Source organism: Athalia rosae, chromosome 4 (assembly GCF_917208135.1).
Source record: "Athalia rosae chromosome 4, iyAthRosa1.1, whole genome shotgun sequence".
Taxonomy (NCBI): Eukaryota; Metazoa; Arthropoda; class Insecta; order Hymenoptera; family Athaliidae; genus Athalia; species Athalia rosae.
Window position 1 is genome coordinate 16,680,788 of NC_064029.1, and position 27,857 is coordinate 16,708,644.

The 27,857-nt window shown below is 37.1% G+C and overlaps 6 protein-coding genes and 1 long non-coding RNA gene across 17 annotated transcripts; 3 read left to right on the forward strand and 4 right to left on the reverse strand.

Annotated features, from left to right (window-relative positions):
* The first annotated feature begins 132 nt into the window (after positions 1 to 132).
* Positions 133 to 12,632, forward strand: LOC105693775 (chromodomain-helicase-DNA-binding protein Mi-2 homolog). Of its 3 annotated transcripts, none has more exons than XM_012413903.4 (25): positions 133 to 310; positions 2,437 to 2,531; positions 2,698 to 2,820; positions 2,900 to 3,190; positions 3,278 to 3,571; positions 3,722 to 3,976; positions 4,926 to 5,088; positions 5,389 to 5,577; positions 5,659 to 5,848; positions 5,955 to 6,328; positions 6,418 to 6,587; positions 6,716 to 6,941; positions 7,023 to 7,486; positions 7,581 to 8,034; positions 8,160 to 8,477; positions 8,671 to 8,979; positions 9,072 to 9,340; positions 9,458 to 9,549; positions 9,665 to 9,854; positions 9,943 to 10,224; positions 10,356 to 10,640; positions 10,723 to 10,970; positions 11,062 to 11,347; positions 11,418 to 11,727; positions 11,824 to 12,632. In XM_012413903.4, the coding sequence occupies exons 1-25, from the start codon at positions 274 to 276 to the stop codon at positions 11,826 to 11,828; spliced, it is 5,919 nt and encodes a 1,972-aa protein (XP_012269326.2). In that variant the 5' UTR covers positions 133 to 273; the 3' UTR covers positions 11,829 to 12,632. The 3 variants fall into 3 exon arrangements, with proteins under 3 accessions (XP_012269326.2, XP_012269327.2, XP_012269330.2); XM_012413904.4 differs by having other exon boundaries at positions 9,668 to 9,854; XM_012413907.4 differs by having other exon boundaries at positions 4,926 to 5,079; positions 9,668 to 9,854.
* LOC125500733 lies at positions 1,377 to 2,422 on the reverse strand. The gene is made up of 2 exons (XR_007278185.1): positions 2,008 to 2,422; positions 1,377 to 1,903 (listed from the first exon to the last, which is right to left on the reverse strand). It is a non-coding gene; the product is annotated as an uncharacterized LOC125500733 (long non-coding RNA).
* Positions 12,633 to 13,418: 786 nt separating the features above from the next.
* LOC105693784 (prefoldin subunit 1) lies at positions 13,419 to 14,170 on the reverse strand. Its single transcript, XM_012413933.4, has one exon. It carries the CDS (start codon positions 14,024 to 14,026, stop codon positions 13,646 to 13,648), a length of 381 nt encoding a protein of 126 aa, XP_012269356.2. The 5' UTR covers positions 14,027 to 14,170; the 3' UTR covers positions 13,419 to 13,645.
* Positions 14,119 to 21,711, forward strand: LOC105693779 (GATOR complex protein WDR24). Of its 3 annotated transcripts, none has more exons than XM_012413920.4 (13): positions 14,119 to 14,266; positions 14,338 to 14,505; positions 14,580 to 14,696; positions 14,773 to 14,995; positions 15,093 to 15,306; positions 15,371 to 15,619; positions 15,692 to 15,852; positions 15,930 to 16,113; positions 16,182 to 16,335; positions 16,419 to 16,542; positions 16,622 to 17,126; positions 17,203 to 17,364; positions 17,474 to 18,264. In XM_012413920.4, the coding sequence occupies exons 2-13, from the start codon at positions 14,409 to 14,411 to the stop codon at positions 17,600 to 17,602; spliced, it is 2,319 nt and encodes a 772-aa protein (XP_012269343.1). In that variant the 5' UTR covers positions 14,119 to 14,266; positions 14,338 to 14,408; the 3' UTR covers positions 17,603 to 18,264. The 3 variants fall into 3 exon arrangements, with proteins under 3 accessions (XP_012269343.1, XP_048510481.1, XP_048510480.1); XM_048654524.1 differs by adding an exon at positions 21,546 to 21,711 and having other exon boundaries at positions 14,227 to 14,505; positions 17,474 to 17,584; XM_048654523.1 differs by having other exon boundaries at positions 14,229 to 14,505.
* LOC105693780 (ras-related protein Ral-a) lies at positions 17,932 to 22,750 on the reverse strand. 5 transcript variants are annotated; one of them, XM_012413923.3, is made up of 7 exons: positions 22,604 to 22,750; positions 21,584 to 21,709; positions 21,225 to 21,433; positions 20,858 to 21,032; positions 20,208 to 20,324; positions 19,825 to 19,847; positions 19,197 to 19,411 (listed from the first exon to the last, which is right to left on the reverse strand). In XM_012413923.3, the coding sequence occupies exons 2-5, from the start codon at positions 21,686 to 21,688 to the stop codon at positions 20,208 to 20,210; spliced, it is 606 nt and encodes a 201-aa protein (XP_012269346.1). In that variant the 5' UTR covers positions 21,689 to 21,709; positions 22,604 to 22,750; the 3' UTR covers positions 19,197 to 19,411; positions 19,825 to 19,847. The 5 variants fall into 5 exon arrangements, with proteins under 5 accessions (XP_048510498.1, XP_012269347.1, XP_012269348.1 ...); XM_048654541.1 differs by lacking the exon at positions 20,208 to 20,324 and having other exon boundaries at positions 17,932 to 19,411; XM_012413924.3 differs by lacking the exon at positions 19,825 to 19,847 and having other exon boundaries at positions 17,932 to 19,411.
* On the forward strand, positions 22,084 to 26,994 carry LOC105693778 (GATOR complex protein MIOS-B). 2 transcript variants are annotated; one of them, XM_048654522.1, is made up of 15 exons: positions 22,084 to 22,595; positions 23,107 to 23,390; positions 23,487 to 23,684; positions 23,761 to 24,051; positions 24,155 to 24,382; positions 24,451 to 24,612; positions 24,701 to 24,882; positions 24,967 to 25,100; positions 25,171 to 25,284; positions 25,361 to 25,727; positions 25,810 to 25,948; positions 26,038 to 26,176; positions 26,243 to 26,450; positions 26,540 to 26,748; positions 26,855 to 26,994. In XM_048654522.1, the coding sequence occupies exons 2-15, from the start codon at positions 23,270 to 23,272 to the stop codon at positions 26,940 to 26,942; spliced, it is 2,580 nt and encodes an 859-aa protein (XP_048510479.1). In that variant the 5' UTR covers positions 22,084 to 22,595; positions 23,107 to 23,269; the 3' UTR covers positions 26,943 to 26,994. The 2 variants fall into 2 exon arrangements, with proteins under 2 accessions (XP_048510479.1, XP_048510477.1); XM_048654520.1 differs by lacking the exon at positions 22,084 to 22,595 and adding an exon at positions 22,732 to 22,747.
* LOC105693785 (replication protein A 14 kDa subunit-like) lies at positions 26,775 to 27,850 on the reverse strand. Of its 2 annotated transcripts, none has more exons than XM_048654544.1 (3): positions 27,636 to 27,850; positions 27,317 to 27,503; positions 26,775 to 27,244 (listed from the first exon to the last, which is right to left on the reverse strand). In XM_048654544.1, the coding sequence occupies exons 1-3, from the start codon at positions 27,714 to 27,716 to the stop codon at positions 27,216 to 27,218; spliced, it is 297 nt and encodes a 98-aa protein (XP_048510501.1). In that variant the 5' UTR covers positions 27,717 to 27,850; the 3' UTR covers positions 26,775 to 27,215. The 2 variants fall into 2 exon arrangements, with proteins under 2 accessions (XP_048510501.1, XP_012269357.1); XM_012413934.4 differs by having other exon boundaries at positions 26,775 to 27,221; positions 27,636 to 27,849.
* Between the last annotated feature and the right edge of the window lie 7 nt (positions 27,851 to 27,857).

Genomic DNA, 27,857 nt, shown 5'->3' on the forward strand with positions numbered 1-27,857 from the left:
TACTATGCAGGTATTTGGGCGACGACAGGGGGGGTTTCGTTTCCGAAAAATAAAAAGGTAGTGGGGATATAAAAAATAGTAAAAGTAGTGGGGATGAACCGTAAAGTTGCTGGGATTGGAGGAGAAGCGAGCCGCGAGCAGCGAAAGAGGAGAAGTGATCGCACGCCGAGCACGGATCTACGTTGCGTTTATGTCGAGTTTTCGCGAATTTTTCAACATAGTAATCAATTTGAGTGGGTGATCGGTGTCAGATTAGTTAATTAACAAACGATAATGGCCTCAGACGAGGAGGTTGATGAAAGCTTTGCCGGTAAGTATAGAAAAATTCCTAACTTTGCCGGAAAATGACTTGAGGCACGCAGGACGCGCGCTTTTCATATGATGGCTGCCATGTCAACTTGTCCTACATGATTTTTAACTTTATTCTCACCTAAATCCGTTTACATTCATTCTTGACGCAATCTTACTGACTACCTATCAATTACTGGCTCAAAAATCGCCTACAAACATTCGCCAAACAATTCAACTTGCTACAATTTCCGCAAGCTAACCTTCCAAATTTTTCCAATTGTCGAAATTCAATGTAAACTCGAATATTTTCACATTATTGACATTGTCATTCGACGCCTACCCCTCGACTTATTGCTAATCTATTTTACACTGAACAAAATTATTCAACTTAAATAAAATTCAACACAAATCTCATTGATGATCAACCCCGGTGCTAATTCAAAGTTTACGTTTCACACTGCTATAATATATACCTGATGTGTACCTATACATGCATATCCACAGTATAACATATCTCCAGTACGCCATATAGCGTACTTGGATAATGAGTACTACTTTTTTATTAATTGCACGATTCCCACAGTAATTTTTTTGATAAAATGTGTAAATAAACATCGACGAACATGCCTGATAATATTTTTCGTTACGTGTGAACGTTATCGTTAACAACAAGACAAAATCGTTAACGTTAGAAGATGTTGAAACTGATTTCTTGTTATGAATATTAAACAATGAGCGTTTATATACGATATAACATGACCAGATTTCGAATTCATAAATCATGAAATTTTCTTTCAATATCGGCGTCTTCTAGTTACAAGTCGCCGCAACGCTACTTGTTTTTAAACGAGTTTCAAATATTCTTGAATTTTTTTTAAGAACGCTAACAATTATAATGTGTCTCGAATATAGACAGATTTTCAGCGATTTTAAGTCTTTTCTTCCATTTCCAACATTTGCCACTGATAAGTAGTGTATCTATTCAGACAAGCTACTAATCGAAAAATAAAATTACATTGAATTCAAAATCGCGAGAGGTTTACGTGGATTTTTAGCTTCACATACGAAAATTCTATCGCCGTTTGTCACGTTTGAACATCGATACCTAATCCTTCTTCTATATTTCAAATAAAATAGTTTTTTAATTGGGGGTTAAGAGATCCACATAAGTATTTGCCCTCAATACAAGATGGCTGCCGCAAGTATGCAACAAAGCATTCGCAAGCTGTAGATAATGCTGAAAATATATTTAACTGATATAATATACCAACACAAATCGACTAGATATTATTTACGGCCCGTACATTGTAGAATTAATTGTTCTTTCATTCCCTGAACTAATTTTCCGTGAGTCAGAAGCCAGCATCATAAACATCATCATCGTGCTGTCGAAATACACGCAATTCCCATGATCAATGATCATGTGTATTTCATTAAGCTTGATTAATTGCCTGCGGCAAAAATCCAATCGATCATCAAATTGAATCAATTGAGTCATGGCTTTGTCAGTGTTATCTGGATATCGAAGTTGATGAATACTCAATAGGCATATCCTATCCTGATTTCAGGACGACCATGGTACAGAAATTCTTTTGCACCTATATTATTCTGACTGAAAGGTTGATATTGATTTCTGAGAATATTATAATATGAAAGAAATTATCAGTATTATACAGCAAGGAATCTTTGACTACTTGAAACAGATGTTCAACGTACCCTGATTTGATAAGACTGAAATTGATGTCATCTTTTTTTTTTTGAAACCGTTTTTTTCCTTTTTTCTCTCTTTGAAACGGAAATGCTCATCTCTTCCTCTCGCTTTTTCTCTATCATAGCCTCTCTGTTTCTTCCATTTTCGCTCTTTCTTTCTCTTGCACCTCTCTCTTTCTCTCTCTTACTCTCTCTCCCTGTCCCAATATTACTACTGAGGTGGCAACCTTGATAGGCTTGTGTATGTGGGAATTTCTTATACATGAGTCTGCTCTGTTTGGCAGTATGTGTGCGACCGTGTGATGAATATTGCATCATAGATAAATTGAATGTTGATTATTATTATGTAGATAATCTAAAATATTTATCAATATTCAATTAGATGTTCACTAGTCATTAAACGAGGAATATAAGATTCGATGACTCTAATTATAGGAGAGGAAGAAGCGGATGAAGCTGGAGTAGCAGTACCAAATGCTGGTCAACCTGTTGGCGAGGGCTCCTCTGATGCTGAGGAGTCTCAGAGATTGGTAATGATTATTTTCAGTATACAAATAAATACATTGTGGCCAATATGTTCCATGATATCAATATTTTATGTCAACTACCGTTGCGGCATATTTCTACCCTTTTTTGAGGCGTGGTGAACAGCCGTTTTCTTTTACCTGATTATGTATATGAAACCCATTTGCAAAGGAGGAAGATGATGACTATGAGCCAGAAGAACGTAAGAAGAAGAAAGGAAAAAAGCGAAAAGCTCGTAGCGAAGATAAGAAAGGCAAAAAAAAGAAGAAGAAGAAAAAATCCGATTCAGGAGATGTGAGTATTGCATGTGAATTTGTAGAAGTAATGCGTAAGTATTTTCGCTTTCATTCATTTTCTTTTTATCTTATTGTAGGAGAGTGACTTTGCTGGGGCTGAACCAGCAGAGGGTGCAGGGGAGGATAGTGACTATGCAGGAAATCGTAAAAATCGAAAATCTTCCTCAAGAAAATCTTCTGGTCATAATACATCAGCAGTACAACCTCAAGAACCCAATACTGGAATGCCAACAATAGAAGAAGTTTGTAGCACATTTGGGCTCACCGATGTACAGATTGATTATTCTGAAGCAGATTTCCAAAATCTTACGACATACAAGCTGTTCCAGCAACATGTCAGGCCTCTTTTAGCTAAAGAAAATCCAAAGGTAGTTGTTCTTTTTGAGATAGCTCAAAAACAAATTTTGTATTTGGAGCAAATTGTTGACTTATGAACTTCTGAATATCATTTTCAGGTGCCTATGTCTAAGCTGATGATGCTAGTAGCTGCTAAGTGGAGGGATTTCTCCGAGCTGAATCCCAACACTCAACCAGATGCGGATGCACCATCTGGGAACCTCGATGATGATAGCAGAAGTTCGAGAGGTAATCGTGGAGCTCCTGTTCAAGAGATCGATGAAGATGAAGATGAGGATGATGACAGTGATCGAAGAAGAAAATCCAGAGGCTCACGAGCCAAGAAAGGAAAGAAGGCTTCAAAAGTTCCCACCCTAAAAATTAAACTGGGAAAACGTAAACGTGGCAGTTCGGTAAGACCTGTGTTTATTTGTTCTGCATAGTTTTTGAGTCATCTTTCACAGATGAAAAAATCAAATAGTTAGTCATGGAATCTTCAACAAAGTTAAGAGATTTAATGGAGAAATTAGGTAATACATAATGACGAAAAATCCTACTTTCAGGATGAAGAGGCAGAAGGCAGCGGTGCTGGGTCTGACAGAGACTCAGACATGGAGTTTGAGCAAATGCTTGCTGATGCAGAAGAGCCCACAGGAGCAGAGGGTGGTGGTAAAGGGCCTGAAGAAAGTGGTACCGAAGCTGCCCCAGCTGATCCTCCAGTTAGAAGAAAGGCTAAAACTAAAATCGGCAACAAGACTAAAAAGAAGAAGAAGACTAAGACTACATCAAAATTTCCTGATGGCGAGGAAGGTCTCCAGGTAGTGTCAAGCCACAGATGGCTCATGCGTTCATTGCAGTTTCAATCGCGCAAATCATCAGCAATCTCTAAGTTATTGAGTTTTGTTAAAGTTGATAATAATTCAATTCCAAATCATGGCATCATCTACGCTCAGGTCATTTCAAATATTAGATTCAAATGATCAATCATTTTGTCTCTGATTCCTTTGTTGTGTCTCACAAGTGTTTTGAATATACCACGAATCAATCTACTGTGTCTCCTTTCGTTTTTTGATTAAATTGGCTCATCAATTTCATGAACTTTCAATTATTATGTGTACATTAAAATTGAAATATCCACATATTTTTATACTAGCCCTCTACAATGTGCTAAAAGCTTCGAGTTACTTGATCTTGTAATTTTAGTCCTCTACAGTCGATTGATTCCACTTACGTAATAGTCAATGTGCATAAAAAATGCACATGATTTGTTCTAGAATAGTTCTCAGTATATCATATATTATGAATCAGTCCTGAAGTGTTAGACAGAATCCAAAGGAATACTGTTAAAAAGATCTGATCTAGCTTGAACTTCATGTGAAAAAAAGGTTTTAAAAATTCAATTGAAACACCAAGGAACGTATTTGCTCTGTTGCTTGACTCTGCCTCAGTAGTATTGTAATGCTTGCTCAACTTGTATTTTCCTGTCTGCATGAAATTTAGATTTAATCGTAGTCATCCAGCAGATTACAAATCTCAGTTTCTATAATTATGTGAAATTACTATGCCTATTCCCAAGAACTATAACCATTCCTCGAAAATGAACTTGGAGTTGCATGAAATCAATTGACATGAGATAAACTTCTCAAAATATCGCTTTTCATTATTTTCAACTGTCTCAAATTTATCATGGGTAAAATAAGCTATCGATTACTTCTGCCCATGTTGGAAGTGTAATGACCTTGGATTTTTTCTTATTTTCTTGTACAGACCGACCACCAAGACTATTGCGAAGTGTGTCAGCAGGGTGGTGAAATCATATTGTGTGATACTTGTCCTAGGGCATACCATCTGGTTTGTCTCGAGCCAGAATTAGAGGAAACTCCTGAGGGCAAGTGGAGCTGCCCTCACTGCGAAGGCGAAGGTATTGCAGGTACCTCCTTTAATTCCCTACCCTCGGCTCCCCTCCCATTATAGAAAAAAGGCTGGTAACGCTTTGAGTATTATGAGTTATTATATTTTCTCACCCTTTTATCGATGATGTCAGTAGAAGATTATTAGTTTATCATTCATTACAACATTATTCTGATTTTGTTGAATTTCAAACTTGTTGCGGAAGTAAACTATCTAAACTGCATGTGATTTGAAATGGGAAAGCTCTAATTTTGAAAAGAAGCACTTTTTTACTACAATTTTTGTGTGTATTGAACTAAAAAAAAAAAATATTCGTCAGGTGGTGCGGCTGATGATGATGATGAGCATATGGAATTCTGCAGAGTCTGCAAAGATGGTGGTGAACTTCTGTGTTGCGATAGCTGCACGAGCGCTTATCACACGCATTGTTTAAATCCTCCGCTTTCTGAAATACCCGACGGCGATTGGAAGTGTCCAAGATGTTCTTGTCCGCCGATTCATGGAAAAGGTATCCTAATCACGTGCATTTATAAATAAAATCTTACATGCTATTAACACGTTCCACACATCGCTTTTGTTCTCCTCACAGTGGCCAAGATTCTTACTTGGCGATGGTCAGAATGTCCCGAAACGCCATCAGAGGAACCATCGACGAGTAAAGCTGCTCCCAAGCAACGTAAAATGCGAGAATTTTTCGTCAAGTGGGCCGAAATGTCCCATTGGCATTGTGATTGGATCACAGAGTTACAGTTGGATGTTTTTCATCCACTTATGTTCAGGTAACGCAATTCAAGCAATGAATCACTATAGGCCGAACCGCAGTTCGATTGAACTGTAGAAAAATTTCCCATATTTGAATTACGTTTCTTCTTTACTCTCCTGCAGAAACTACACTCGCAAATACGATATGGATGATCCTCCAAAATTGGAAGAACCACTCGATGAATCGGACACCAGAGTAAAACGGTTACAGCAGCAAGATGGAGCTACGAACAGAGATAACTACAATTTGGAAGAGCGATTCTATCGATATGGAGTTCGCCCAGAGTGGTTAGTAGTGCATCGAGTGATAAATCATAGAATACAGAGAGATGGTAGGGCGACATATCTCGTCAAATGGAGGGATCTCGGCTACGACCAAGCTACCTGGGAAGATGAAAACGCGGATATTCCTGGGTTGAAACAAGCCGTAGAATATTATCTAGATTTGAGGGCCGCAAACAGCTGTGATGGAAGTTCATCTCGTAAGGGTAAAAAAGGTGAGATACTTTGACCACACTGGGGTGCATTGACATGAACCTAGTAGTCCATTGTGATAAAAACATGTCTTGTTCTTTGTTTCAAGTAGGAAAGGGCAAGAGATCAAAGACCCGTGAAATAATTGACGACGAAGAAAGAACACCTAAGAGATATACACCTCCTCCAGAAAAACCCACAACTGATTTAAAGAAGAAATACGAACGGCAACCAGATTATTTAGATATAACAGGAATGCAGTTACATCCCTACCAGTTGGAGGTACGCTTTCTCAAGTTTAAATTAAAGAAAAAGAAGAACAAAAAAAAAAAAGAAAATCGTTGACCTATGAGTGAGGGACCATAGAATTAACATTGTGCATTTTTTTCAATATATTTCAATAATTACAGGGCTTGAACTGGTTGAGGTACTCATGGGGTCAAGGAATAGACACGATATTGGCCGATGAAATGGGTTTAGGAAAAACAATTCAGACTATTACATTCTTGTATTCTCTTTACAAAGAAGGGCATTGCAAAGGACCATTCCTTGTTTCTGTTCCGTTATCTACAATCATAAACTGGGAGCGTGAATTTGAAACATGGGCGCCAGACTTTTACTGTGTTACTTATGTCGGTGAGTGACGATGCTCTATTAATTCCATATCTTCTAATACATCATGAATGTATGTACTCATGGGTTCATAATTCATTGTAGGTGACAAGGACAGCCGTATTGTGATACGTGAAAATGAATTGTCCTTTGAAGAAGGAGCTGTACGTGGTGGTCGAGCGTCCAAGATCCGTAGTTCGCAAATAAAGTTCAATGTTTTGTTAACTAGTTATGAATTGATCTCCATCGATTCAGCATGTCTGGGATCTATTGATTGGGCTGTTCTAGTCGTAGACGAGGCTCACAGGTTGAAATCCAATCAGTCAAAATTCTTTAGATTACTAGCTTCGTACAATATTGCGTACAAACTTCTATTGACTGGAACACCGCTGCAAAATAATTTAGAAGAACTGTTTCATTTGCTTAATTTCCTGTGCCGTGACAAGTTCAATGACTTGGCAGCCTTCCAAAATGAATTTGCTGATATATCAAAGGAAGAACAAGTCAAGAGATTGCACGAAATGCTTGGACCCCATATGCTCCGAAGATTGAAGGCTGACGTGCTTAAAGTAAGCCATTCAAACTCAATTGTTGTCGTATTTTTTTTTTTACTTGAGTTTCAATTTTATTTTACTAAACATGTAACGCAATGATTATTTTCAGAATATGCCGAGTAAATCAGAGTTCATTGTTAGAGTTGAACTATCACCTATGCAAAAAAAATACTACAAATATATTTTAACGCGAAATTTCGAAGCTCTGAATCCCAAGGGTGGAGGGCAACAAGTTTCACTGTTGAACATCATGATGGATCTGAAAAAATGCTGTAATCACCCATATTTGTTCCCTGCTGCATCTCAAGAAGCTCCCACTGGTCCTAATGGCAATTACGAAGGTTCAGCTTTGATCAAAGCAGCTGGAAAACTCGTACTATTGAGCAAAATGCTTAAAAAATTACGAGACGGTGGGCACAGAGTTCTGATATTCTCTCAGATGACAAAAATGTTGGACATTCTTGAAGACTATCTAGAAGGGGAAGGTTATAAGTACGAGAGAATTGACGGAAACATCACTGGAACGCAGAGACAAGAAGCTATCGATAGGTTCAATGCTCCAGGTAATTCATTTATCCTTGCATTATCACACAGATAGTTAAAAATTCGATTAAATACCGGAAGAACAACTACGATCACGTTGATTTGTAACATAAATTTTATTTATTTGCTATTTTTTTATTCAAAGGTGCGCAGCAGTTTGTGTTTCTTTTATCCACACGAGCTGGTGGTCTTGGTATCAATTTGGCTACAGCTGACACTGTGATAATCTACGATTCCGATTGGAATCCGCATAATGATATCCAAGCTTTCAGTAGAGCTCATAGAATTGGACAAGCGAACAAAGTGATGATATACAGATTCGTCACACGTAATTCTGTTGAAGAAAGAGTAACTCAAGTAGCGAAGCGTAAAATGATGCTCACGCACTTGGTTGTGCGCCCTGGTATGGGAGGCAAGGGTGCCAATTTCAGCAAGCAGGAATTGGATGACATTCTCCGATTTGGTAAGCATCTAGAGATGCAGATTATGTAGAAACCATTACATATAACAAACGCATGTATACATATATCAGAAAAGAGACGATAACTGCGTCGTAGTCCGACTCTTGCGCATTCGTGATATTTCCTTTTCAATCATCTGCGCATTTTAACATCATGCAAATTGAAATCCGATTTTTAATCCTCGTATGTACCTAGGTACTGAGGAGCTGTTTAAGGAAGAAGAGGGTAAAGAAGATGAGGCTATCCATTACGACGATAAAGCCGTTGCCGAGTTACTGGATAGAAGTAAAGAGGGAATTGAGCAGAAAGAAAACTGGGCAAACGAATATTTGAGTTCTTTCAAAGTTGCTTCGTATGTGACTAAAGAGGGTGAAATTGAGGAAGAAGCTGATACAGAAATTATTAAACAAGAAGCTGAAAATACTGACCCCGCTTACTGGATCAAACTTTTGAGACATCACTACGAACAGCAACAAGAAGACATCGCAAGGACGCTGGGAAAAGGTATTCAAAATAGAATACTCGAATATTTCATGATAGCGATGCTGTCCTCGTCTGTGAATTTTTACTGATCCAACACCTTATTTCAAAATCAGGCAAGCGTGTAAGAAAACAAGTTAATTACAACGATGGTGGAGTGACCGGTGATCAAGGTACGAGAGATGATCAACCATGGCAGGAGAATTTGTCAGACTATAACAGTGACTTTAGCGCACCTAGTGACGACGATAAAGAGGATGACGACTTTGATGAAAAAGGTGATGGAGATCTTTTGTCTCGAAGAAGTAGACGTCGTTTGGAGAGACGTGACGAAAAGGACAGACCTCTGCCACCACTCTTGGCAAGAGTTAATGGAAATATTGAAGTAGGTCTTCCACTGGCATCGTTCAGTTATTATTTTTATCTTTTGTTTATAAATCTTTATTTTGTTGATTTTTCAACAATTTCCCCTGAATAATTTGGAACTGATCCTCTCTTTCAGGTCCTTGGTTTTAATGCCAGGCAGCGTAAGGCATTCTTAAACGCTATTATGAGGTATGGAATGCCTCCACAGGACGCCTTCAATTCGCAGTGGTTAGTTGCATGACTGGAATTTTTCATTTAAAATGTTTTTCAACTTATAAGAATATCATCCGGCGCATACTCATAAATGGAGAGCTAGAATTGTAGTTGGAACTGCATTAATCTGTAGGTTGGTGCGAGACCTGAGGGGCAAATCGGAAAAGAACTTCAAGGCCTACGTATCATTGTTCATGCGCCATCTGTGCGAACCCGGAGCTGATAATGCTGAAACTTTTGCCGACGGAGTTCCGAGAGAAGGTCTTAGCCGCCAACATGTCTTGACCAGGATTGGAGTCATGTCGCTCATTAGGAAAAAGGTAAAACTCTTCTCCGATTTCCACATCATTTATGTCGAACTTTACATTCATGTGAAATACTTTTGAAATTGATCTATCAAAATCGTAGGTTCAAGAATTCGAACACATAAATGGCTACTATTCGATGCCAGAAATGATTCGCAAACCCGTTGAACCTGTTGAACCTGTAAAAGCGGAAGGAGCTGGGGATAGCGGAGCTACTGGTACAAGTAGTACCAGTGCAACACCTGCCACATCGAATGCTCCAAGTCCCAGTCCAGCCGCTACGCCAACACCCGTTAATATTTCTAATGATCCCGCCGTTAAACCTAATACTGAGTCTCTGGAGTCGAGAGAAACCAAGGAGGATGTTAAAGAGAAAGACAAAGAGGTAAGTATTATTCTATGACGTCAAAATTTACTTTCTGGACTTGATAGTTTTGCGTGTAGGGATAATTTTGGGGTTTTTTTTCAAGTGAATTAACGATAAAACTGGTTTTCTTTTTTAATTCCTCATAATAGACTACAGACGCACAAGAAATAAAAGAGGAGCAGAAAGAGCCGAAAGACGAAGAAGAACTTAACAAAGACAAAGAGAACGAGGAAGAAAAAGAAGAGATTAAACCGACGGATGGAGAGGCGGAAAAATCCGAAAAAGCTAAAGACAAGGTTGAGGCCAAATCAGAAGATAAGCAGCCAGTGAAACTCGATGAAAAGCCTGAAATCACTGAAATTAAGCCCAAACCAGAGTCAGAAGAAGATGTAGTCATTGTTAAAGATGACGATGACGAAACGGACAAAAAAGAAGTAAATTTACTTGAACTCACGATATACTTTGGGAATTCTCAGAGTTTGAATAAGTTATTTTAAATGTACCTTTTGCTCACAGGAAAAAGAAAGCAAACACAAAGAGACGAAGGAGTCCGATTCAGAGGCAACGAAACCAAAGCGCAAGTTCATGTTTAATATCGCGGATGGTGGTTTCACCGAACTTCACACTTTGTGGTTGAACGAGGAGAAAGCTGCAGTACCTGGACGTGAATACGAAATTTGGCACCGCAGACACGATTATTGGCTGCTTGCCGGTATCGTGACTCACGGTTATGGTCGTTGGCAAGACATTCAGAACGATATTAGGTAGCTCTTGTGAATAGTTGAAATAATTGTTTGTTTATCAAGTATAAATCGCTGAAATATTGTGAAAAACCATACCGCACTTTTTTTTCAGGTTCGCTATAATAAATGAGCCTTTTAAGATGGATGTTGGCAAGGGAAATTTCCTGGAAATAAAAAATAAATTTTTAGCAAGACGTTTTAAACTCTTAGAACAGGCTCTCGTTATAGAAGAGCAACTCAGGAGAGCTGCTTATCTAAATTTAACACAGGATCCCAATCATCCTGCTATGAGTCTCAACGCACGGTTTGCGGAAGTCGAATGTCTTGCCGAATCCCACCAGCACTTAAGCAAAGAGAGTTTGGCCGGTAATAAACCAGCCAATGCCGTGCTGCACAAGGTATGCATATCGCTGTATATACTATTTTTTTTTTCACTTTGAATTTCGCCCTGACTGTATTCATTTACAGGTGCTAAATCAATTGGAGGAACTTTTGTCGGACATGAAATCTGACGTTAGTCGTTTGCCAGCCACATTAGCGAGAATTCCTCCGGTTGCTCAACGACTTCAAATGTCCGAACGATCTATCCTTAGCCGATTGGCCGCTACTGCACCAGGTGGAAATAATACTCAATCGGGTCAAGCTGCATTGTTAGCTCAACAATTTCCTGCAGGATTTTCAGGAGGGCAGTTACCTGCTACCTTCGCAGGTGCTGCAAACTTCGGAAATTTTAGGCCACAGTATTCGGTGCCTGGACAACCGCCCCAAGGTTTTACAGGTAATGAACTTATGAGTATTAGCTGCGCGGTTTGAATTTATTTATCAAAATAAATATGAAAATTTAATGTTTAAATTTGTATTTATTCTGCTTTAGCTTGAACATGTTACCGGACTGACGGCGGCTCAAAGCATCGCATCTCGTAGGGTGCAAAGGAAACTCCTGACTAAATCATTTGCGTTGTAACCATATTTTTCGTAAATCACAATTTTTAGCTAAATTTTCATTAGCTAAGGTAAGATCTAAGCACTTAACATAATACTTAATAATAAATTCACTTTTCCTGTATTTATTATGTGTACATTTAACGTCGAATCATGTTTTTTAATGACAATATGATAATTGACGAAACAGATATAAGTTATAGAATTTTAAAATTGAAAGTAGTACACATTTAGCTTTACACTTTCAATTAAACATCGCATTGTGTACTGACATATATATGCAAAAAAATGGTGATTTGACTTACAAAATACCACTTTGAAAATCACCGGTTCAAAGGCCGGTGCATTTGAGCATTGAATAATTTCACTAGGTTCGTAGTTTTTTTTTTTGTTCTCCTTCAAATAAGTTCAAAGATTTTTATAATTCAATTGAAGGTATCTAAATTTACATTATTTATTGCCTAATGTCAAAGCAAAATGATTTCCCTCAGACACAGTAATATAAAGTATACGTGATTTTGGTGTAAACAAATGTATGCTTGAAGATAGACTTGTTGGATTAATGTTGTCGCATGAGTACGCAGCGCAAACGTTGTTACATGAAAATATAAAAGGCATAAGATGCTATGCTTGAGGGAACTCTTAACGTCCACCACATTACTGTAACGCAGGGGACTTTTATTGTAACAAAGTAGTAAAACTTTCTTATTAATTATAGCGAATATAGTTCTTTTAAGCTTCTGAAAGTGTAATACCTAATCTGTTTCCACTATTTTTCCTCTTTAATAGGGCTAGATAAAATTACAGCAGAATCGAATTTGTTTTTTTTCCATTGGTCAACTTATATGTCTCTATATTTTTTGGATGCGAGCTTGAAATAAAGCTGCAGACTCAATTCCAGACAATTCGTATTCGATTGATTTTCTTAGTCATTGTATTTACAACTGGCGCAACGAGCTTGTATCTATTTGAAGCAATAAGTAGTAGGCATAAATATTGAGAGCAATTGAATGAGGTGATCTTGTTCCCTGTGTTATTCCAGTAAGATATGTGATATAATATTACGGAATCAGTCGCTTAAATTTCCCATAAAGAAACAAGATAATCCTCACTCAAGAAATAGTAAAAAATCGGAAACAAAAAGTGAATAACCAATTACTGTCTTTTTTACTGAGTTATCAAAATAAAAATATAGGTTTCATAAAATTATTTCTTTTTTAATTATATGACAAATCGGCCAAGGTGCCAACACTTGGCACTGGTAGATTTTTCAGGATAGCATAGGAAAACAAAGGATTTGAGGAAGTTTATTGAATCAATACGAAATCTAAATGGATTAATAATAACATTGCAATGACAAAAAAAAATAGTACTAAGAAAGACGGTTTGTTGTATGTAACATTCCTGTCACTGGAATAAATCAATGATAATTATAAGTTTGAATATCCTAATTGATTATTGAACTATAAATATTTAACATAGTAGTTTGGGTGGTTATAGGGTGCATTTAATATAGCTAAACAATCATTTAATTTTAAAAATGCGTGAGAAATTTATTCTGTGAGTTACATTGGATGAAAGCACAATCTGCACTTGTAGATTACATTAACTTCAAAAATAATATATAATTGGAAAATGCTGAATTAAGTATGCTGATATAAGTTAAATTGATTATTGAAAAAAAAAGGCTGAACATGATTTAGAGAAGTTCTAGGTTGACCAATTTACTTTAGATTCGGTGAGTGAACATTAGATTAATCTGAAGACTCGTGGCTTTGTCGTTGCTGGACCATTTCCCTAACATTGTTTGTGTTATCTTTGAGACTTTGTTCCAAGAATAACTTGTTGTTTTCCAAAGTTTTGATCTTTTCATCAGCATTTTTCATTCGTTTTTCGAGTCCTTCTTTTATGGTTGCGACATCGTCGAGTAGGAACATCCTGCCCACGCTTTCATAAGTTTTAGTATTCGGTGGAAGTGAGGCTACCTCCTTCACCGTAAGATCGGCATGCTGTTTTGTGCGTTTTAGAGATTCAATCTGCACATCCGCTAGCCTCAACTTTTGCGTTGTATCAATTATTTTTTGTTGTAACTCGGTGAAAGCCTTTCTGAGCTCTTGGTCCTGTGCTTTTGCCATTTTGTTAAATTATTTTATTCACTAACCTCAGCTGGCGCTTATGTCAAAATTTGGCTGGAAAGCACGGCTAGGATCGTTGAGTCGTGCTCTTAACACTAGGATCTCTGAAAAATTCCTATTTAGGTTGTGACAACGTTCACTGAGAGGGCGCAAGCTTGCGGTTTTATAACTTTCGAGGTCGTAGCTGGGAGCTGGGAGCTGGAAGGGCTTGAGGCTTGATGAGTATGGAGGGTGGTAGAGGTAGAGCATTCAGCATGCAAGACAGCCGGTGAGTTAATGATTGTCAATGATCATGTATCTCGTGTACGCAGTGTGTAACCTACAAGTGAACAGAGAGTGAAATTCATAACATCAATTAATTACGTGGGTTGAACTTGCCATTATGACATCCAAGACAGTGTTCATAACTCAGGAAGGGCCAGCGAATGCCCTAGCTCTCAACAAAGACAATACCCAAGTTGTGATCGCTGGACGTAATGGTGAGGAATTTATTTTTCCCAATCTATGAAAATGAAGTGAAAATTCTGAGTAATCATCTATATTTCTCCGGTAGTGTTCAAGATTTTTACCCTTTTGGAAGAGAGGTTTGAAGAAGTTTGCAACCTGCGAGTTGGCAAGAATCTTAATCTAAACTTCTCTTGTAACGATGTTGCGTGGAACTTAATCGATGGTAAATACCACTTGAAACATACCTTGGAATCTACAGTATCTCAATTTACAGTATCTTAATTTTCATTGCTTCACAGATCACATATTGGCTACTGCAGCCACCAATGGAGCTGTTGTAGTATGGAATTTAAATCGTCCCTCACGTTCAAAACAAGAACATGTTTTCATAGACCACAAAAGAACAGTGAACAAAGTTAGCTTTCATATGACAGAGCCCATGTGGCTGATATCAGGCTCTCAAGATGGGACGATGAAATGCTTTGATCTGAGAGTCAAAGAAGCTGCAAAAACGTTCTATAGGTTTGATTTATAAGGATTGTTATTTGAGGCATCAGAGAAAACCTCATACTCCAATCTAAGCTCCATTTAATTGATAACAACCGCTATTGTATCACAGCAACACCGAATCTGTCAGAGATGTTCAATTTTCCCCGCATCAGCAATATACCTTTGCCGCTGTATCAGAAAATGGTCATGTCCAACAGTGGGATCTGAGGAAACCTGATCGATGCTTTCAGCATTTTACAGCTCACAGTGGGCCAATTTTTGCTTGTGATTGGCACCCTGAAGCATCTTGGCTAGCAACAGCCTCACGTGATAAAACGATCAAGGTATGCAATTCAAAATAAATGATAAGTTAATCATTTCATTAATGATTCCTGTACTTGCTTTCAGGTCTGGGATATTTCTGCTAAGCCTACCTGCGAATATACTATTCATACAATAGCATCTGTTGGCCGTATAAAATGGCGACCTCAAAGAAAATACCATATTGCAAGCTGCGCCTTAGTCGTTGACTGTAGTATAAATGTATGGGATATCAGAAGGCCCTATATACCATTTGCAAGTTTTAACGAGCACAAAGATGTTCCTACTGGTGTAGCATGGAGAGGAGATCCACAATATTTCCTGTCAACCAGCAGGGTGAGTTCTCAAAACTCTTGGTTTTAAAGACCGATAAATGTGCCAAATCTATCTATTGCTTTTGTACCTTAGGACTGTACGTTATATCATCACGTATTCAAAGACGCCACTAGACCAGCAAGCAAAGCAAACCCTCAAGGTATTGCGCTTAATTCTAAAGGTGACGTCGCGTATGCTTGTAAAATTAGTGTTAATGCGCCGACCACTGTAAAACAATTGACTAGTATAATGAGGTAATTATCGTGTTGATTATATTTTTTTCAATTATATAAGCCTTTTTTCTTTCATTCGATGTTTTTACTATCTACAGGAAATCCTCTGCAAGTAACGATACCTTCTGCATGGCCTCTAGCATGATGCACAGATTCACAGAAACTGCACCGCGTGAACCCAAGTGGTTCAAAGAATGTGCTGAAGGATACTTACTCAGCGGAAGACTGAATGATATTTGTGACCATAATGCAGCTGTTGCCATTTCTGCGGGCAGAAATGACGTGAGTATAAATTTTTTTTTTACGTACATTTCCACAATATTGACTATCTTCTATTCAAATTGCAATAGATAAGCACAGTGTGGAGTATTATGAAAACATTGTATGCAAATCCACTCGGTGACATGTTGAAATCGTCTCCAAATGTTTCTAAAGAGGATACTGTGAATACCCTAAATTTGGCTCAAATTGCCATCGGATCAACAGTTGATCAGTCTAATACAGGTATGTTTACCACCAATAGAATACAAGGCGAATTACTCGTACAAAAGTACGTGAGATTTAAATTAAAAAGATCGAACTTTCAGGTCATGAAAATGATGTGAAATCTTTACAAGGAGAGGCACCTGGTGTGATAAGTGGTGGAGATGATGAAACTGAAACTGACGAAACAACTGAAAATCAAAATTTTATTGGGCCTATACTACCCAGGTATATTTCAAACTTCACTCGCAGTATCACTTCTGGATGCGAAATTATTTGATCCTGATTTGGCAAACTTGAAAAACAGCTATCGGCGTTCGTTACCCGGGCACAAACGGCAACCGAAAGGGGATTTCTTTTTCGGAGAAGGAGAATTGGAGCCAATAGCGATGGAATATAGTCCCGGATACATACAGAACCTTATGAATCACGAAAACGATTGGACATTACCTAAGGAAGCATTCCCTTTACGACACGAAATACAGGACAGATCTCCACCTCCTGAACAATTTCCAAATCATTCTCCGGATATGAATGACAACGACTCAGGATCTGTCACAGTAGAAGATCAACCTTGCGAATTAATAGTGACAGCTGTTCCTAAACCGTTATTTTGGGACCCCACACAACTGATTGAAGAAGCTCTGAGGCACCATGCAGCAATTTTAGATATTCAAACTTCTGCATCGATACTCATTGCTCTTGGAGAAAGGCGGAATAGTTTGAACATTGAGGCAGCCACTCAAGAGCACTGGCTATTAGAGTATATCGACATGCTGGGGAGATTTAAATTATGGGAAATCGCCACTCAAGTAAGTTGAAATATACAATATTTTTACGTTAATTAAATCAAGAATCCAATGAACAGGTGATAAAATTTTCCTACAGATTATACAATTGGCCTGGATGCCGTCTGTTTCTCAATTGAATCAACAGTCAACCACGATACATGCCTGCTGCACAACGTGTACAAAGCCATTGCAAAGGTCTGCGTGGCTTTGCGATCGATGTCATACATCAACACACGCTCTTTGTTCAATTTGTCACCAAGTAAGTAGAATTTCATTATCTATTATTACCAAATTCATTATCAATCAATCATTCAGACTGGACCGGAAAGTTTTTTACATCCGCTCAACTTGTTCCGTGAAATTTTAAGGTTGTACGCGGTGCTTACGCGTGGTGTCAAGGCTGTGCCCACGGGGGACATGTGGTTCACATGAGTGAGTGGTTCGAAAGTAATCGCCAATGTCCAACAGGCTGTGGTCACGTATGTGAATTTACTTAATTTTGAAACTTTCTTTTTATTGGGTCAAACGTTAGTATTTTAAAAATCAAGACTGCCCATATGCTCAGCTAGTAAAGAGCACTGTATATAATGGAAGATGTATATGTATAGGTGTGCCAGTTTCTACGTAACTGACAATCTTGAGATACTAAGTACTTATTTCATGTCAAAATGGCACGAATCTAGTCATCAGATGTATTCTTACAGCATATTTTCTATGTTCTGAAAATGAGAGTCTGATAACTTATGACCTACTTGTATGACCTACGACCAAAAGAAAATTACAGGGAAGGGTTCTCATTTTTAAATCACTTCGAAACGCGTTGATAAAATTTTCATCAACCGTGTATTCATATTAAAGGTACATAAATTATATTACAATTCGTCCAGTGATTCACTGACTGATTTAAGTGGATAGTATTGTGTAATATATGTATATATTAATAAATTCAACGAGGAACTCTCGTAAATTTTTGATACATGAAAATTTCATTTATCAGCAACTTATATAAATCTGGCAAAGTTTGTATAAACATCGATAGACAAGTGTATAAATTAACCGGATATTGTCATAATTGAATCTTACGTAAACAATGTGACCTGTTGCTGCCTTTTTTTTTTTTCTAGGGTTGATTTAATTTTCTTTTAGCTATGATACCGTATCAAGATTTTTCTAAAATTCGCGTCAGCGTTAGGCCAGTGAGACCCTTGTAGTATGGGCTTGATTATTGAATGTGTCATTTCACATTTTTACTCGCTAGCGAAAATTTAAAGCCGAGTCCTATATTCTTGATGAGGAAGCCTACAATCGTTACATAACATCCTGATATTAAATTCAACTAATTTATAACATTAAAGAAAAGGCACGTTCACCAGTTGGAAAAGTACAAAAATATGAAAATAAAGTTTAATATAGCAATTTCTGTTTTATATTTGAAGAAAAAAATTTAAATCTACACTCGCACAATCACTGGGAAATTATTAAAGTAGTACCTTGATCGCTCTTTTTGAACCTATCGATTATAAAACGCAAAATTCCGAGCACTGAGACTTAATAAACCTACAAGAAAAAAAGAATAATATGTATTTCTATATAATATGTATGTATCAAAACACACTACTAATATCTTAGACGTTTTGTATGTTTCATAGTGCTTGTTGAAAAAAGAAACAACTGTTTTCAGAATGCTGCTCGACACAGAGAAAGTAATGGAAGTGTAATTTTCTGTTCTACTTTTTCTAAATTGAGACAAATGATGTGGAACTGAATTGATATATTAACGTACGAACGCAGTCGTAGTCGTATTTTCATCTTTCTAATACTATTGATGAGTAATGTTAGCACATGATAACTGGGTATTGATGTATTGAGTTGTAGAAAAATTACAGAAAAATATCACATGTCCCAAAATATCGACAGTGCAAGTAGTGTCCTTTTCTTTTTTTTTTGTGACGTCGCAATATATTTGTTAATGCTAATAATTTGTACGAAATTTCAATAACAAAGAATATTCATGGTGCACGATTCGTCCGCAATGTCTTTGAAAAAGCAGATGTCCAGGCTTAATGATTATTATCTCATCGTAAAGAAATATGAAACTCGTCCATATGAAATATATCTTTATCTGCTTCGTTATAGGTATATAGTTCAGTGCAGAGATACGAGACACACCATTGAAAATGATGATTCTTGTTTCAATTCTGTTAAAGTAGTACGCAGCAACTTGGTTTCTTCTTTCGCTCACCCCCCTCACCCTGATTTTCTTGAGCCTTGCGCGCAGCTATAGCACGCATCAAGTCAAAGAATACCTAAAATTTATAATTATTCAGTTCTTTTTTCTCTAATGAAATATACAAGTTATTTGATAAATGACGGAACCCGGCAGTAGACAAAAAAAAAAGAACTTGATGAATTTCATGTCTGAAAAGTAAGTTCATAAATTTAGACAAAGACTAACTGTTAGAAACTGAACAATTATATTAAATTGACACTATTATACAAAGTTACAAAATCAAATTTCAATGCGTTAATCAACGTTCAGTAAAATTTTGGTACAATTGATGTTTCATATAATTTCAAGCATTCTATCTGCAAAAGCTGTGCTATGCTGTACAAAACTGTTTTAAATAGAGAGAAAAAACAATTAAACGGTAACAATGAAGAAACGTAGAGCGTTTAGAAACTAGCTATAGTGCGATAAATAAAAGACTAATATATTTACGTCAGTATGAAGATCCTGTTGAACTGAAATTAATGAAAAAAAAGAAAGTAAGCAACGCAGTGTTTTAAAGAGATAACATAATCAAAATTTTTATACACGTTAATTATATTGCAAAAGTTTAATTTCTAATTTTTTTCGTAAATTTTGTAAATAAATTAAGCATGGATTTTTAAACATCTTAGAAAAAGGCCAAACAAAAAGCATATAGTGTAATTAAATTACACTGAAGTCCATTCGTGTCGTAGACAACAGACTTAACATGTCATAAAAAACTTCTACGCATGGAGCAAGACTGTCGTCGTGTTAACATTTCAAGAATATTAAATAGGTATATTTTACGTATGAGTATATTGAAGAAAAAAGTGCGAGATGAAATTGCCAACCTATAGAATAATGCACATCTTTTTCTTTCTCTTGGCGCGATCCTTTCCACGGCCATTACTTGCAGATTTATCTTCGATCTTGCGCGACCTTATTTCACGCATCAAGTCGAAAAATACCTGAAAATGCGCAAGGGAGCTCCATCTCAAGACTCGTAAGCATAAAGCTGGTGAAAAGTTCTACATATTGAATACGGTTCTTGTCTGACTGTGTAAGCAATGTAAAATTATCTAGTTGGACGGAGAATTCCGATATACAAAGAAAACCAGAATTATTGGGTGCTTTTTAAAGTTGAATAATCAAATGCACGAGTTTTTAAAACTATAATTGAAATAATTTGAATTAAACCAAACGTGCTAACATCTATCTGTAGAGAAAAATTTAATGACAAAGCTCATGCATATTCATTGTAGATAACTCTGCCTGATTGATAAATAAGAACAGACAGCTGAACAGCCAAATGCAAACATATAAAGATTCAAGCTTCACTTATGTGATATTGCTATTGAAAGCAGCATTCTGGGACCTGCATCAAAGTTTTTTTTACTCCGAACAAACTACTGGATTGACTTGAGGACCAGAGTATGTTAGTAATAAATATACCTGATAGCTATTATTCAAAATTTTCATTGAATGAAAAATAAAAACAAACCTTGTCAACGTTTTCTCTTGTTTTTGCACTAGTTTCGACGTAGGGAACTCCCCACTGTTGAGATCTAGCTTGCGCCTCAGCTAAACTAACTTTTCGTTTTCCTTGAAGATCACTTTTGTTTCCCACCAGTAGAAAAGGAATGTTTTCGTCATTTTTGACCCGCAATATTTGTTCTCTGTTAGAAATATGTGGTTATTAAACTTAATCGAGATATCAACATGGCTTGATCAAGTTATCGCCGACTTTCATGCGTTAAAATATGCGATAAGACAGTAGAGCCCCATGGAGCAGGGGGTCAAGGTCTACGACAAGGAAATGACATGAAATGTCTTCACTACAAGTGTTACATTTGATTTTTGATTCTTACCTAAATTCTTGAGTGGCTTGAAAACTATCATCTTCAGTAATAGAAAATACGCATAGAAAGCCTTCGCCGCTACGGAAATAGTTATCTCTGATAGCTGCATAGTCTTCTTGACCAGCTGTATCCAAAATATCTATTTGTACTTCTTCGGCATCCAATACCACCTTCTTTCTGTATGAGTCTGCTTTGGTTGGCTCATAATCTTCGACAAACTAAAATTACATATCATCTAGGTGAAAGAATTGCATTATCAGAAATAAGTGTAGTGCAACAATAGTGATAGAACGAATTATTTTCAATCTTTTGAGGAAACTCAATTTTCAGGTATAGCCAAATAAGGAGTTGGAGGAACACCCACGTACTTCATCATACATGAACTGTAGTGTGAGGGCAGACTTTCCAACACCTCCACTTCCCACCATTATGACCTTATGAAGGGCCTGTGTTGCCCCAGGTTTCTTAGACATATTGGATTACTCAAATTCTACCTGTAAAGTCAAAATATAAACATCAGTCATTTATGTCAAATAATCAGAAAATGAGAAAAATAATCAACTCTCTCGTCAGCATTTCTGAGAAGAAAATCTCATGAGTTTTTTCTGTGCTATGAGCAGTTCCCATTGTAATCAAGAACAAAAGATATTCTGAGAATCTTTATTGTTAGCATGGGAAATAATGGGAGGAAAATTGACTACCTTTATTTACATTTCCTGCATGTACTTGACACATATTGTTTCTGTTATAGTAAAAAAATCTATTAGCTGTACCCAGCAGTTGATTTTATTGATTAAGATAATTCAGATGGATTTGATAGCAAAGATTTGAATTTTCATTCACTGTTATCTCAAGATTGATGACACAATTGTATAGGAGTCATGTGTCTTGCCAGTGATTACATGTATTATCGGAACTTGTCATGATAATCTGGTAGTTTGAATGATATTTGATACCTTTTAGAAGGTTGATAAATAATCAATTAACACAACTTTGAATTGATTCAATAATATACTGACACAAAAGGAAACAGAATAGTTTACAGAATTCAATCATGAGCTTTGTTGTAATAATGTGACAGTGTTATTTTTTGTTAGCAGATAACTAAAAATTGACAAAATTATTGTTTTTTGAAGATGGTTCGTCAGGGGGATGTGAATGTGACTAGTTGAACGTAATTAGAGTAAAGTGTAAGGGCGTATTCATGGTCTGAATAACCAAAAGGCGTTGCCGCGCTGTCGTTTGGTGGTGCATTGCTGGGGCAGGCAATATTCGTATCAAATAATTAACTGAGTTTGCACTTGGAGAACATTTTGACGAATCTGGCCCAATTAGTCAAACAAGTAGTATTAGAATGAGATAATAGCAAAATCGAAATTGGTAATTACCTTTAAAAAATCAGTCAATTATCAAGCTTCTGACGTATCGTATCGTATGCTCGCAAACGCTTCGCATCTGTGTGATCAGTCATACGCTGGTTCACCAAGTATTAACTGACGGCGCTGCTGAAATTCGTCTGCTGGCTGTCATTGGTATCTGTCACTGCCAGATATTGACAATATTGATCATATTTATAATAATTTTTAAAGATTCATATTATTTTTTGAACATTATTATAAATACAGTGAACTGGAGTATTGGGAACGTTTTCAAATCCTTTTTTTTTGCATATTCATTGTTAATAATTCATAAATTTTGTCTGGTTCACTATACGGGCCTCACGCATGCGCTTATTTTTGTTTAAACACGGAAATTTATCGAGGTTATGCGGCTGAAAGATTCCTAAAATAATCATAGAAATATCAGCAATTATTTTCATAATTTTCTGAAATCATTTTCGCAGTATGTCTGTATTTTTGAATGACTAATAACAGGGACATTTTTCGCTCAGTAATTAGTGTCCTCCGTTATCGGAATCTTACGAATGTTCCTTTGCCGGTTTTGGAGTTTCGCCGTAATTAAAAAGTCGCATGGGTGATATGCCACTATTCTAATATGTAGATATTCTTGTACGTAAATATCAACATAAAGATTAACGTTGAAAAGAGACAGCAATGGGTAGCGTTAAGCTGGATGTACAATGGTCTTCGATACACCCGAATAGATTCATTACATGGGGCACAGAAATATGTCTCTACGAGGTATCGCAGAATAGAGATACCATTAGGCCTTCGTGTAAGTGCAGATTTAAAATACGCCAAACAATTAATTTTTTTCCTGTTCAATGTAAACAGTTATCGGCATCAATATAATTAATTCATTGCTTAACAGGTATAAAAATCTCTGATACAACAGTTGCTCATTTGCTGGCAACCAATACAAATCATCACTATGTAAAATGTATTGATATCTACACTCAGCCTGAGCCAGATATTTTACTAGCTGTTGGACAGGCCAATGGAAAAGTTGTGCTGACTACATTTGGACCAACAGCTTTTGATTCACTTGGGCTTACTGGCAAAGAACTTGGTAATCTATTTTTATTGACTACTGAATTTTTGTTACAGTAATAATAACTTATATGGCTCTCATTTTATCTGTCTAGCTCCTAGACATGCGAGGCAATGTAATGCTGTTGCATGGAATCCAGTAGACCCAAATTTGATAGTTTCTGGCTTAGATAAGCACAGAACAGACCATTCTATTTTGTTATGGGACGTATTAAAAAGTCCAGTGGGTTCCCATCATCACAGCAACACTCAGGCAGAATCTTTGCGACCAATAGCTGAGGCTGGAGTATCAGAAACTTGCCATTCCCTTGCTTGGTTTATTAATGAACCAAGATGTTTGGTTGTGGGGATAAATAACAAGCATTTGAAAATCATTGACTTTCGAGGTAATTTTTACATTAATCGGTAGATGTACAATGCAATGTATTCTCTCATGGCAAACGCAAATGTTCTGTCTTTTTATGTTGATTGATCAATTTTTATACCTAGATTCTGTAAAAGTGGTAAATCTGACGCCAACAAAAGCTGTATACAGTTTATCTGTGGATCCACACAACGATTCTCACCTAGTTTCGCATATTGAAAATCAAATACTCATTTGGGATACGCGTTATTTTGAGAAACCAATTTTGACATTACCGCAAAGCAGACAAGTAACCAAAGTATTATGGTGCCCGACAAGACACAATCTCCTAGGATCCCTACAAAAAGATTCAGGTAAAATTGCGATGTTCCTCAAATGGGCATTGCGGACAATTAACATTCACACGATTATTTTTACATAGGGTCCTTGCATCTACACGATGTTCAACATTGCGGACTTGCTGGAGGAGAAGAAACTGAACCTGGAGCTCTGGAGAGAACTGTGGCACCACCATGGTCTAGTCCGACTAGTTTTTCATGGCATCCAACGCATGCAAATAGATTATTGGCTATATCACAGCAAGGTGCGTGTAATGAATGCTTTTTAGGTGCCTGTATTCTAGGCAAACATGAATTGGTTTCTATTATTTATATGAGACCTTCAAATTCCAGGACTGACAGACTATACTGTCTTTGAAAGAATAACTATCAACTGGTCAACCAGATCGCATCTGGCATGGAATCACGCTTCGAAATCATTTAAATACATCTACAGTGCGGACAATCTTTATAAATCGTTGAACGATATATCTATGCTGACAAAGAATCGAGCTATGCTAGACTATGGCCTCCTCGTTAGTATTCACATGACTATTTATCACCAGTAATGTTTTACATTTACTATCACATCTGGTATAATCTATTTTGTCTTGATACAGCCCGAATTATCGCAAAATGGCGATTTGGCTGAGAATGATACACTGAAAAACTTATGGCAATGGTTATATCTCAGTCACTCCTTAGTCGAGGATGGGACTATTAGCAGTACGGAGAACAAGCATCCAGGTGTGAGGTAAATCACTTTTTCTAACTTGTGTTGACCTTGATCAAGAATGTGGTAAAAAATTTTTACTCTCGCACAGAACTGTTTTGAAACTTGACGGACAGCAAAATTCTAATAACGGCTTTACAAAGTCTGAATTAGTACATCGACCATGGGCTGATATAGGATCAAATCATGCTGCCAAAATATACAGGTATGGAAAATAAATCCAACAAAAACTGATCAATTAATGTAATGTTTCCACAATATGGGTTTTAATGTTGAGATAGATCTGTGGATCGGGAGAAAGCGCTTCAACTGTGCGGCTGGAGATTTGACAAGGAAACCAACGCCCTGTACAATAACGCCTTCTTAGATAGATTAGAAAGAGAAGGAGCCTATCCAAGAGCAGCGGCTATATCCGTTTTTAATCTCGGGCTAAGACAAGCCATAGAAATTCTAAATAGAGGAGCTGATAAAATGTCGATAGCAACTAATCTAAACATCGTTGCTATGGCTCTATCAGGTTTCTCTGAGGATAGAAACAGTATGTGGCGTGAGCTCTGTCTCAAGTCGAGATCACAACTGACTGATCCATATCTCAGGGCCATGTTTGCTTTTCTGACTGCTGACAATGAGTCCTACGAAAATGTTCTTGTGCGTAAAAGAAATCGATTGATCATTCGTCAACATAAAATTCTTCGATTGATTTCGAGTCATCATTTTTATTCGTTTTCAGAACGAGAATGGAATGGCTGTCGAGGACAGAGTAGCATTTGCTTTAATGTTTTTATCCGACAGTAAAATACATGAATATTTGAAGAAGTTAACGCAAAAATTGACTGACGAGGGTAATTTAGCCGGAATTTTGATTACTGGTATGTAAGAGTATGAATGATGTCTAAGTGACCAATTAGAATTCGTAGAATGTATATCTACAGTTGGGAACACGTTCTCTTTTTGCAAGGCGCCAGCTCGGAAGGTATACAGCTGCTGAATAGATACTTAGAAATAACTGGTGACGTACAAAGTTGCAGTTTAATCGCTATTCGGGTTTTGACACCAAAACTACTCCAGGATAATCAGGTTCAAGTCTGGATTGCAAGGTAATAATGTGCTAGAAGCAAAGAGGAAAAAATCAGATTAGTCGAACCAAATGAATTTCCTGCCAGTTATAGAACACTTTTGGATGCCTGGAAAATGTGGAATCAACGGGCGCATTTCGACATCGCAATGAGAACGTCAACGAACGAAAAACCCCCACAACAAGTATACATATCGTGTAATTTCTGTGGAAAAAGTATCTCTGCTTACATGCAGGGCTTGAGTAGAGCCAGAGGACCATTTGCTAGGCTGGGGAGTACATCTAACAAACTAAAGGTTGATGTTGCTTGACAGATTGCGTCTACATACGATTGTCATGGAAATTTTTGACAAAGATGTTAACATCACTTCTACTGTCATTACAGATGTCATCATGCCCAAGTTGTCGTAAACCATTGCCCCGTTGTGCAATCTGCTTGATGCACATGGGTACAGCTAGTGGCTTACAGACAGGAGGCAGCACAACGAATAGGGGCGAGGATGATAGTAAGTTGACGGAATTTAGTAGCTGGTTTACATGGTGTCAAACTTGTAGACATGGTGGCCATGCAAATCACATCACGCACTGGTTTAGGTGAGTATTATCAATATATCAAGAAATTAATAAAAAAACATCTATTTAACAAATATTCTTTACATACGTGGTTTTATTGTACTTTCAAGGGAAAATTATATTTCAGAGAACATTCTGAATGCCCTGTAACATCTTGCACATGCAGATGTTTTTCACTGGATGCATCGTGCAAAATTGGAGTTGGCGTTTTATAATCTGTGAGATAGTTTGTAAGTTGTAATAAAAAAAGGACATTATTTAATATTATTCGAACTCTCACATTGCTTCTTTTGTGCCAGATAACTAGCATTGAGAGCTTACTTTGTTGTGTACCAATTTTATGAAAAACTAAAAATGACGAACATAACAGCAACAATCACCTGTCTCAAAACTACAGGTAACACCTTACAAAATGGTATGTTTTTCAGACAATCTCCACTTGTTAGTTCCCAATGTGTTGGAAAGCATGATGAGTTCGTCATATTGTCCTACATCTGTGAACAAGTGGCACAAAATTCTAGAACATGAAACTAGTTAATCCTAGGCTTAATAGGAAAATCGCGATTGATTGAAAAAATCTGTAATTTACCGAATTCTTCTGTCATTTCGGGGGGAAACTGCACAAAACTATTACAGGAGACAGTTGACTTTGACTGGACAGTACCATGGACTTCAACGTAGCCCTCGAGGCAGCTATCGATTGGCTCCTGTAAATCAACGGTTACAAGCATGTTGTCGCTTGTCTTCAACTCCAAACTAGTTCCGTTCGAATTTACCTGGAAATTTGAATATATTTTACATCTGAGGCGAGATTATTGAATTAAGAAGTTTATTGAGACTGCTCGCGTGCCATAACCTGCTGAAAGATCGTTTTAAACAAAAGCTGCAGATATATATTATGTACTTACTTTGTTAACGAAGCCAAGTAATATCATTTGATCGCCGATATGCTGGGCGAGTAGCTGTCCATTGATACGTTTTTTGATCATAATTTTACAGAATTACTTTCACGTTTAAACAATCGCTTACAAGCAAAATTTGCGATGAATATGGCGCGAAACAATTACAAGCCGTGTAAACTTGCATCACAGTGCATGCAACCCACTGATCTCTATAGAAAGTTTCTATAG